The sequence below is a fragment of the Protobothrops mucrosquamatus genome, unplaced genomic scaffold (genome assembly GCF_001527695.2).
Source record: "Protobothrops mucrosquamatus isolate PMUCROS unplaced genomic scaffold, P.Mucros_1.0 scaffold_18, whole genome shotgun sequence".
NCBI classification, from domain to species: domain Eukaryota; kingdom Metazoa; phylum Chordata; class Lepidosauria; order Squamata; family Viperidae; genus Protobothrops; species Protobothrops mucrosquamatus.
In genome coordinates this window covers 467752-479269 of record NW_015386094.1, presented here as the reverse complement: position 1 = coordinate 479269, position 11518 = coordinate 467752, and the positions used below count along the sequence as shown (strand labels likewise).

The following is an 11518-nucleotide window of genomic DNA, read 5'->3' as shown; positions in this document are numbered from 1 at the left end:
TAGGTCCAGGAGTTTCATGATGGTTTCCGTGGACATGGAGTGTGCTGTAGTGACGTCATCTTTGTGGGTATGGTCTTTGGTGAGTAGGTGGTGTGTAGTTTGTTTAGCCAGGTCGATGCCAATTGAGGTGAAGAGGGCGGTGATGTTGAAGGAGACCATAATTGCTTCCTTGTTCATCTTGCTGTGTTTGATGCATTGGAGAAATTGTTCTGGGGAGATTATGATAAACAGAAGAGCACTGACACAGCCACCCCTTAAACTCCGCTGATGATGTTACCTAGCCTGGTAACAAAACATTGGGAAACCAACCCACAAGCTTGGAGAAGGAACCCTCACCCTCATCCTATACCCGAGCTACAGATATTCACCACTATTGCAAACAATAAAAACATTTTAAAACAATAAAAACAATTTTAAGAAATCCAAAATAAATATTCGTATCCTTCTGCCCATAGGGCAGGGGTCTCCAAACTTGGCAACTTTGAGACTTGTGGACTTCAACTCCCAGAATTCCCCAGCCAGCATGGACTGAGAGTTGAAGTCCACAAGTCTTAAAGTAGCCAAGTTTGGAAACCCCTGCCATAGGGTGTTTTAAAGGTGGCTGAAATTATTAACTAAAATTATTTACAACCACCCTGTAGAATTCCTTTTATGATTGTTCTACAGTTGGTTGTGACATCCACTGAGGCAGAGGCAGACTATTTTGTGGACAAACAGCTATTGGAGAAGTAAGCTTCTTGCATTTTTTTTTTTTAGAGTTGAAACCTTGTTCCATTTCTACTCTAGTTGTGTCTAGTAAAGAATCAGGATGGGCCCTGCAAACAGGCATTTTCTGGCTTGTCCTATCTCCTTTCTGGCAGCGCTTGGGTGTTCTAGCAAACCCTCTCTAATACCCCTGCCTTGTGTGACATGCAAAAGCTGTGTTGTGGCATGCCTCACCTTCCATTCAGTTCTCACACGTAAAGGAAATGGTAGTGGTTCTGCTATTTTTGGCACACAACGTACCAACAGTGAGAATTTCAGTCAGGAAAGTCCAAGTTCGAGCTAAACTGCTTGCGTGAAATTTTTTCCCCCTAAAAGTTCTTTCTATAATGATCTATCGATTCCAAATCTATTTCTAAGTTAAAAATGGGAGGAAGCAGAGATAAGAATGGGTGGAGATGACAGCATTAGAACTTGGCAGAGTCCTTTCTTCCTCTGCACCTCCATGGTTTTCTTTCGGTGCCGACAGCCCACTATCTCATGGTGTAAGTTGCTCACCTGTACAACCATTTCAGAGAAGTGTGTGTGATTTCCCTTCAATAGCTAAAAAAAAGAGAACACCCAGGAAGTTGCAGCTCATGGGCAAGTGAAGCCACTATTTTGTCTTCCTTCACTGCATTCATAAACACTGGAAGCTTGGTTAGGAGGCAATTTGAAAGCAGGGCAATGGTAGGAGATTCCTTGTTTTGCCCCAACAATATTTTAACGGCTAACAAACCGAGACAAAAATAGAGAGAAAATAGGTACTTGGTTTTGCAGAAAGTTTTTTTTAAAAAAAGAACAGGCTTCGACTTTTGAGCAGCTTCCTTCAATCTGGTGCTCCTTATGCCTTATATTTTACTCCGGTAATCCTCAATCAATATAGGTCACTCAACACAATGGGCACCGAAGAACAATTGGGTCCTGCACTTAAAAAGACCCCAAATCCAACATTTTTGGGGGAGGACACCAGCTGAAAAAGACTAGATAGCAACTTTACCCTGATGATAGACTTTGAATATAGCCTCCAGGATTAAGGTTTGGAATAAGAGTAAAGATGAGATTAATGGGAGCCAAGACCATAAATGGGAGCCTTGGATTGTTAACAAAACCAAGATGATTGACAATGGAGTTGCAGCCACAACTGTTATTATTATTTTCTTTTTTTACTTCTTCTGTAGATGTCCTTGTTATGTGCTATTTGTTTTGCCATGTTGGGGGCATCCAACACAAGCATTTTTACTGGCACAGGACAAAACATATGGTACCCAAAACCAGTTTATTTATGTTGCAAGAAATAATATTTGTTGATAATCATCATCATCATCATCCAACCCCCTGCTCAAGCAGGAAACCCTATACCATCTCAGACAAATGGTTGTCCAGTCTCTTCTTAAAAACGTCCAGTGTTGGAGCATTCACAACTTCTGGAGGCAGGTTGTTCCATTGGTTAATTGTTCTAACTGTCAGGAAATTTCTCCTTAGTTCTAGGTTGCTTCTCTCTTTGATTAGTTTCCATCCATGACTTCTTGTCCTGCCTTCAGGTACTTTGGAGAATAGCTTGACTCCCTCTTCTTTCTGGCAACCCCTGATTTATTAAAAGATTTATATGGCTGCCCTTTTATATGGCTGCAACTCTGGGCGGCTTGCAAAAACAAAACCAATAAATAAAACAATCATAGAAGAGTGAAATAACGAAACAAAAAAATCCTGCACCTTAACCGCCCTCCTTGTTGAGTTCTTTCCTGTCTTCCAGGGGAGGCATGCGTGCAAATGGCACAGAGCTGCCATTAAAATCAACAGTGGATCTGTCCTGCTGGCTAAACAGGAGTTCCAACAGTTCGAATTGTGACATAGTTTTGTTACAAAACCACTCCATTATCAGTAGCAGCAGCTCTCCGAAATCTTCAATCAGGACCCAGATTCTACTGAATACTTTTGGGAAGCAGACATTTGAATGCAAGTGCAAAGGATCAAGATTACAGCTCATATGTGGAATTTATGTTTTTGTTGGAAGTAAGAAGCTTTTTAAAACTTTCATTAAATTAAATGGAAGAAAACAAGAGGGGGATTTATTTACTTTGGGAAACACTGTTCTGTTACAAATATATGGTTTTATGTAGCCAAGGAGACATAATGAGATAGAGCCTTTGGGTGGGATAATTTAATTGGGGGAAATTAATATTAGAATAATAGATCGAGGAAAGGCAGATTTTGGTAAGATAGGTGCTTCATATGTCCGTCTGACAAAAGAGAATTATTGCTTTTGACCAAGTTACAGCCTCATAAAAATGTGTTATAATGACTCAAAATCTTGAATAGAGGAATGTGGTGTTATCTCTTCCTTTGAGATTTTCTATAATTTTTATTCATCTCGCTGACAGTTCTATTTTCTATTTGAAATCAGTAAGTCTCACCAAGGCTTTGCCTAGGAAAATAAGATACAGCCTTTCCTCTTTCCACTTTTATGCTATAAAGCAGTGGTGGCGAACCTATGGCACGCAGAGTCCTCTCTGTGGGCACGTGTGCCATCCCCCAGCCCCGCCTCCCCCTCCAACCCCTCCTCCCCCGGAGGAGAATCACCCCTGGGCGTCACCCATGTGGAGCAGTGCAGCCAAGGACATGGCAGCAGGGACAAGACTCTGCCCTCGCGCCCCATGGCACACATTTGATGCTATGGGGCGTGGGCAGAGGGTGTGGCTGCCATGGTGCTGCAGGGCCACCTGGGCGATCTGCTGCAGGCTGCAGAGGCGGTGTGTGGCCCTGAGGGCGACTGGGGTGGGGTGGCGGATAAGGCAGGGGGGCAGAGTGGGGGCTGGGCGGGGGTGGGGGCGGTTTTGGGGCACTCAGTCTCTAAAAGGTTCGCCATCACTGCTATAAAGTGTTTGACTTTAGCTGGATTATTTGTAAGAATAGGACTGCAGTGAGAAGAACGAGAGTCGTGCATGAACATATCTGTGTTTACCATCACTGCTTTGTTGCAATGCCCATCAGATCCATAAAAGCAAACCACTACAAAACCAAACCATTTTTGGTAATATTATATTTCCCAAATTAATGGGGAAGATAGAATGAAATCATAATAACTCCACTTCCCTGGTAAAATACATGCATTTTTATTGTACACGTGGCCAGCCTTTCCTCAAAAGAGATTTTGATGCAGGGATTTACTGTACGCTGGAAGTGTTCAAATGCAAATATAAACTCTTACACAAGAGTTTTTCCAAACAACAAAGATTCAAACCAAAAGAGTCATTTCCTATCTCAGCCACTGACCATTTTTCCTTTTTTAAAAGTCGCTCCAGATCAACCCAAAAATGTATCATGCGCTCAGTATGGAAAATATGGACGCCCCATTTGTGCTTGGGATAAAGGATATTATACCTATCTGATTACTATCTATACATTATGGTAAGTTCTGTCTCCCTTATAATTAAGTTTATATCTGGCCAATTTTGCTTCATCACTTTATCTTTGTTTCCATTTTCTTATGTGCCACCTGGGATGAAATGAGTGAATTTGAGCTAGCTTTGATCAAAATATAGGCCATGGTTGTTAACCATTAGGGCATAAGCACCCGACATCGATCTTTGCTCTGCAAGGTTTTTTTTTAAAGGATTTGATCCCATTATTAGAGTAATGCAAAATATTATACAGTCTGAGGCAAAGGAGAAGATGGCGTAGTCCATCCATGAGGAACTGAACCTTACTTAACTCTACAAAAAGAATAACATCCTTCACCTTAATGGATAGCTCTGAGAATAAAATTAGGTTGGATATCCTTCAATAAACTTGGTCCAGCTGATATTGTTGCTTCCTCTTTAATCTCTGTGGCTTTAAAATCTGTGGCTGTCCCTCACAATTGCATGGATCTTTATATTGTGAGTAGAAAGTCCAGGAATAAAAAAAAAATCTCCTTTTCCCTTCCCTAATCATCTATTCCCATCAGAAGATTTTCTTGATGGTTGGTAAATCTAATTTTATCCAAGTGTAGACAGATATCATGGCTTATGATCACACACTTCCCCTTTTTGGCCCATTAGTTAAATATCTCTGGGTGCTATAGACTCAGGTTATATCACATGAATATTCACAATTCTTAGATACACTAGATGCTTGGGATGGAGGCCATGTAAAAGAATTTTGATATAATAAAAATGCCAAAAACTTTTGTAACACTGGTTGAAATATCTGATTCACAATCCAGATGCAAAAACACAATGTGAAAGAAATTTTGCCACCTTCTGGATTTGATTTGGTTTGGTTTCATGATATATATAAAATGCAGATTTCAAAAAAAAGTTGTGCAGGGTTTTCATTATTCATTTTGTCATTTTTCTGAGTTTATGATTCTATACTTGGGATTTGTCATTGAGTCTGAGGGCAGGCATTGGGGTTTTGACTAATCACATGGAAGACTAAACTGAATATTAGGGCAAAGTAAAATTAACCAAATTAAAATAACTGAAATATTAGAGTAAATGATTAAACTGGATATTATAATTTAAAGTATCGGGTTCAAATTATCTACAAAGAAACAAGTCCTTGCTTATGAACTGAACATTTAAGTGGTAATATAATTTCTGTCACTGTCATACAATGTTATATAGGTGTAAAATTAATTTAGGCAAGAAGGAAGGAAGGAAGGAAGGAAGGAAGGAAGGAAGGAAGGAAGGAAGGAAGGAAGGAAGGAAAAAAGAAGGAAGGAAGGAAAGTGAGAAGGGGAAGGAGAAGGAGAAGGGAACATTGTTCACACTGTTTATCGCAGTTTCTTTTTTTTGTTGCAGGGTAGCAAATGGAACAGCCTTGGGAGAAAAAATTAGCACTACAGATCACACAGTAGATCTCAGAGAAAAGCTGGACTTTGAAACTACTTATACAATTGTGGTTGAAGCCACAAATAAACTTGGGAGCAATTCTTCTGAACCAATGCAGTTCACATTAATAGACATTGGTAATTATAAGGAATTCTGATAAATTATTGGAAAGAATATTTTGAGTAATGATTTAATTTCTAACCAGTCGGTCAGTCCAACTAAATAAAACAGCTCTTGTATTGAAAGTCTTTTTGCTGCCTTTGCTAAATAGTATTTTGCAGCCCTTGACAAATTAACTTTGGAGGTGGCCTTTTGATGGCGTTTAAACCAAAGTGGTGTAGAAATGCCTGCAGGTGTTGCATACAGAATAAGATCCCAGGAAGCCTGTTGTGATATAGGGGCTAAATAGGACCACGGTCAGAGAGGACTTAAATTTAACTCCCCACCTGGTCATGGAGCTTTCTGTATGGCATTGATTCATTCATTATCTCTTTTAGGCCCATTATCTCTATCTTACACGGTAATGTTAATGGGGAGAAAATGAGGGGCAATTCTCTCATGTGTCTTATTTTGAGTAACTCAGGTGGGATAAAACTACTAAAAAAGTCAGGTTTATGCCACCGATCTTTAAACAATAAGCAAATAGAAACCTGTGTGCTTTTCACCCAGACCGCTTTTGGAATTTTTGGACTTATGCCCCAAATCGCTGTAGTTGTTTAAGTGAATCACTTGGTTGTTAAGGGACTCTGGCTTCCCCCATTGACTTTGCTTGTTAGAAGCCAGCTGGGAAGGTCATAAATGACAAACATATGATTCCAGGATGCTGCAAACCTTGTAAATACATGTCGCTTGCCAAGTGCCCAATTTTTGATCACATGACTGTGGAGATGCTGCAGTGGTCATAGTGCAAGTTTGTAAGTCCCCTTTTTTCAGTTCTGTTGTAACTTTGAACAGTTGCTCAATGAATGTTTGTAAATTGGGGACTATCCGTAAAGTTACAGAGAGACGGTTGGAACAAGGAAATAGATAATGATTCTATAAAGCAATGTGAATATGTGTCCCTTTCATGATTATAGACCAGTGATGGCGAACCTTTTAGACACCGAGTGCCCAAACTGCAACCCAAAACCCACTTATGCATCATCGGGTGCTGGATGGGTGTGGCCCATTGGCTGGGTGTGGCCCATTGGCTGGGCATGGCCGATTGGGTGGGTGTGGCTGCGGTGGTAACGGCAGACTGGGTGGGACTAAAAAGTTCAATCAATCAATTCCAACTTTGCAAGATTTTTTTTTCCCGCGAGAAGTTGAAATTGACTGATTGAACCTTTTTTTTTTTTATTTATTTATTTATTTATTAATTTATTTATTTTATTAATTGTATTTATATCCCGCCCTTCTCCTTTCGGACTCAGGGCGGCTGACAAATGATAAAAAGCTAACATATTACACCTAGTTTAAAATTTGATTAAAATGAAATATTTGAGAATGTCAAATTTAAAAGTAATTAAAACCCCTATAAAATCCCCTAGGCCAGTCCCGCTTGCTGGAACAACCACGTCTTNGGGGCAGTTCGTTCCAGAGGGTGGGAGCTCCCACAGAGAAGGCCCTCCCCCTTGGGGTCGCCAGCCGGCACTGTCTGGCCGACGGCACCCTGAGGAGACCCACTCTGTGAGAGCGTACAGGTCGGTGGGGGGTAATCTGTGGCAGATTTTTTGCACACGGCGGCAGAGGCCTAAAGCGAAAAGGTTTTATAAAACCCAGCTGAAGGCCTAGGACTGGGGCAACGGTGCGCGTGCCCACGGAGAGTGCTCTGAGTGCCGCCTCTGCACCCGTGCCATAGGTTCGCCACTACTGTTATAGACAGTGGATAGCTAAATATAATTTTCAAGTTTATAAGTAAGTGGTTATATTGTTCTCATTTCCCATTTATGGTCTTCTCAAGAGCATCTAACATATTACTGCGTGTAACAAGATACCAGATTAGATAGTCTGGTCTTGAGGACTGTTACAGTGTGGTGATTCTTATAGCTCAGAATTTTATTTCCAAAAATAATGTTGTGTTTTTGTTCATGTTTGGTGCATAACTGATCATCACAACACAGTGAAGCCTCACCCTCCTGTGGACCTCTCAGTAAGATGTGATGCCTTTGCTCCCCAAAATTGTACCATCTTATGGCAAGATCCGCAAGAAACACAGTGCTTTAGACTGAGATACCAACCAATCCACAGTAATTCCTGGATTACGGTAGGAATGTTGAAATGAAATGAAATTGCTTTATTACAGTCTTTGGATAACAGTACAAATAAGAGAGACAGTAAGGATATTTTATTTTTAATGGTTATGTAAGTACTTTATTATTTTCTATATTACTAATGTGATGCTTTAGTCATACTCAGATATAATGTCAATGTTTTCAGTCCCATAGTAAGCATCCAATAGCTAAGAAAGCAATGGCATGTTTTATGCAATATATATCCTGATGTAATAGGAGCATGATGTGTTGATCCAATCAATGGGGCATCTTCAGGTAACAACAGTTAAGAAAAGCATGTGCAATGTCTGAATTCAACCAATGATAAAAATAGTTTTGCAATTCTGCCTTGTCCCATCAGTGAGGTCCTAATAGACCTAATAATGTTCATTAGTGACAACTTTAACTTTAAAGCAGACTCACACTTCTGTACAGAGAAGAAACAAGATGGAGATTTGTGTTTACAGAATAATGAAGCATTCGTCCCAGCACATATTTAGGAACAAATGTGAATGCTTGTGCCAGGTCTGGCATTTAATTTAGAAGAGCATGTATCTCTCTTGCAGTGCCCAACTGGGGCACCCTATAGCATTTACAGGATTGTTACAGAGTTCTGTTGAGCATAAATAAAACTTCTTTGTCTCTCAGTGGAATTGCAACTACCAGAGAAAAACATCTTTTATTAAGTTGTAAATGCGTGCTTTCATTTCTTTTCATGCCAGCTTGAAAATCTAAATACTAGAAAGTATGATCTTCATGGCCTACAGCCGAAGATAAAATATGAGTTCCAAGTTTCCTGCAGGCTTCTTCTGGAAAGAGGTTTATGGAGTGATTGGAGCCCAGCATTTCAAACAGAAGCAGGTAGTAAAATAATAACTCCACATGTCTAACATTTATGTTGATATTGACATAAAAATAAGTTATGGACAAACTAATTCAGGCCAGGCTATAACGTCATAGGGATTTAGGGAGAAATGAAAAAAGTATTTTTATGTCCAAAAAAACTAAGGGAGGGAGGGGAGGTCTAAAGCCCTTTCACAAAATAGCTGCCACAAGCATTTACTCATTCACAAAATGGTGGGGATTGATGGTAGTCAAACTCCATTTTCAAGGACAAATAAGGAAGGTTGCTTTGCTCCAACCTCCTCTAGTCTTCTGTGGGAATTTTCTATCCCTTAAAATTAACCTTAAATCTTTGTTTATTGGCAGATAAACACATTTCTAGACAAAACCTGGCAGTCACTCATTTTTTAATTAATTTCTCAAAAGTGCTTCTGGTATCTATTGGGCGTCAATGATATATTTGGGAGTTGAAGATAATGCTTAAGTTACAACTTTGCTTATATAAAAAAAACATGCTGCTTATGGTTTAGCCGTAGTCTCATACAGCATAGTCCAGGGGTAGGCAACCTTGGCTCTTTTATGACTCGTGGACTTCAACTCCCAGAATTCCTGAGCCAGCATGGCTCAGCTTGGAAACCTCTCCCTTTCCCCTCAGCATAGCTGGCTCAGGAATTCTGGGAGTTAAAGTCCACGAGTCATAAAAGAGCCAAGGTTTCCTACCCCTGGCATAGTCCCTTCTCTAACCCTAAACTGAGACTGTGGCCAGCTGAGACCAATTAGCCCTTTTCCAGTTGGGATACTAACATACAGGAAGTCCTCAACGTATGACCACAATCGAGCCCAAAATTTCAGTTGCGAAGTGAGACATTTGTTAAGTGAATTTTGCCCCATTGTATATGACATTTCTTACAACAGTGGTTAAGTGAACACTGCAATTAAGTTAGTAACATGGTTGTTAAGTGAATCTGTCTCCCCCATTGATTTTGCTTGTCAGAAGGTCGCAAAAGGGGATCCCATGACCCTGGGACACTGCAACCGTCACAAATTTGAATCAGTCGCCAAGCGTCTGAATTTTGATCACGTGACCATGGGTTGCTGCAATGAGCATAAGAATGAGGAACAGTCATAAATCACTTTTTTTCAATGCTGTTGTAACTTCGTACGGTCATTAAACAAATTGTTGTAAGTTGAGGACTACCTATAACAGGGGTAGGCAACCTTGGCTCTTTTATGACTCGTGGACTTCAACTCCCAGAATTCCTCAGCCAGCATGGCTGGCTCAGGAATTCTGGAAGTTGAAGTCCACGAGTCATAAAAGAGCCAAGGTTGCCTACCCCTGATAGATATCTGGGGAGAAATAGAAAATAAATTGGTGTTGCAGGGCATGTTGATATCTCTCCTTTTAAAAGTACTATAAATGATGAAGACCCACCGACATCATACTTGGAAGAATTTCTATCTTTGGTCTGAGTTTTGGTAACTTTGGGGAAATTTCCTAGTTGGGTAGGCTAAATCATTACGTACTTCTTTTGTTAGGAGGAGTAAATCCTTAATTGCCAAGCATTCGTAGCATCCTTCCATCGGTTTCCTGCCACCTGCCCAACACTTGGCAAAGTTTGCTCCCAAATTGATATAAACATTACATTGCAAAGCTCTTTTTCTTGATTCCCAGTGCCGTTCGAACCTGTTGATGTCTGGTATTTAAAGAAGGAGGTCTCTTCCAAAATGCAGAACATTACTCTCTTCTGGAAGGTAAACGTTTCTGTACACCTCTTATCCTGATTTTAAAAAAGGAGATGGGGGAAAAGGAGATATCAACAATTCATACCGTAATATAGTTGTGAGAGAATGCAGTCCTCACTGCTGCATTTTCCTATACAAAGGTGGAGCCTTGACAGAGGGGGGCAAAAAGTACCTTCTTCATCTCTTCCAGAAAGGTACATAAGACCTCCCCCTTCTCTATCCTAGGCCCTCTTTGGCCAACCGTAGAGAAAATCAAACAGAGAAGGAGACATCTTCATGACAGTGAATTTTTTTAACCCAATGTTTTTTTGGTTCTGGTCAAATTGTCCTGTATTGGGACATGGAAGAACACACTGAACCGACATGCAAAAATATTCATATATTTTTTTTACAGTCAGTAAATGTATCAGAAACGATAAGCAAAAACTTTTGCTATCAAGTGATATTTCAAAACCTCAACCAGATGCCACCTAGAAATGCAGAAATGAGTATGACCACCCACACTGCTTTCTCGCACATCTCCCTAAAGGTGGATTATAACATATCACTTAATTCTAAGAATTCGCGGGGAGTATCCCCATCTGTCTACATAGCCACAAAATTGGGAATTACAGGTAAGATACATTTTTTTCTATAGAACTTAAACTCTCACTAAGTTAATTGAATATTAGTTATTGGCCTCAGTTATTGGCCACACAAAGAATTCCAGGGGTGGGTTTTGCTTTGATTCATACTAAAGAGGTTTAGTTCACAGATTCCTTCACCATATAATGTAGTACAGTAGTAGCAACTGAACGGATAAGATAAGATAGATAAGATAACCTTTATTGTTATTTTTTTACTGTGGGCACAACGGCACACATCAAAAATGAAATTTAGTTGCCCGCTCTCAAAGTGAAACACATACATGACACACACCTAAAATACTATGAACAACATATGTATAGACCCACATCCCTACATATACGTAGCAAATAAATATTAAATACTGTCCATCTTGAATATATAACGGAAGGAGGAAGCTTGAGAGTTCACAAGGTTAATGCTGTATGGAATGAAACTATGGCTGAATCTGGATGTTCTGCTACGGATACCACGAAGCCTCCTCCCAGAAGGTAACAA

The 11518-nt window shown here is 40.1% G+C and overlaps 1 protein-coding gene across 1 annotated transcript in view; it reads left to right on the top strand.

The window, feature by feature from the left end:
- Positions 1–2504: 2504 nt before the first annotated feature.
- Positions 2505–11518, top strand: part of IL12RB2 (interleukin 12 receptor subunit beta 2) — a 16705-nt gene continuing 7691 nt past the window's right edge. The window contains exons 1-7 of the mRNA XM_029287026.1: positions 2505–2757; positions 4038–4152; positions 5529–5695; positions 7661–7803; positions 8533–8671; positions 10326–10405; positions 10791–11010. Of these exons, the coding sequence (XP_029142859.1) occupies positions 2505–2757; positions 4038–4152; positions 5529–5695; positions 7661–7803; positions 8533–8671; positions 10326–10405; positions 10791–11010 (1117 nt within the window). The remainder of the gene's footprint in view (positions 2758–4037; positions 4153–5528; positions 5696–7660; positions 7804–8532; positions 8672–10325; positions 10406–10790; positions 11011–11518) is intronic.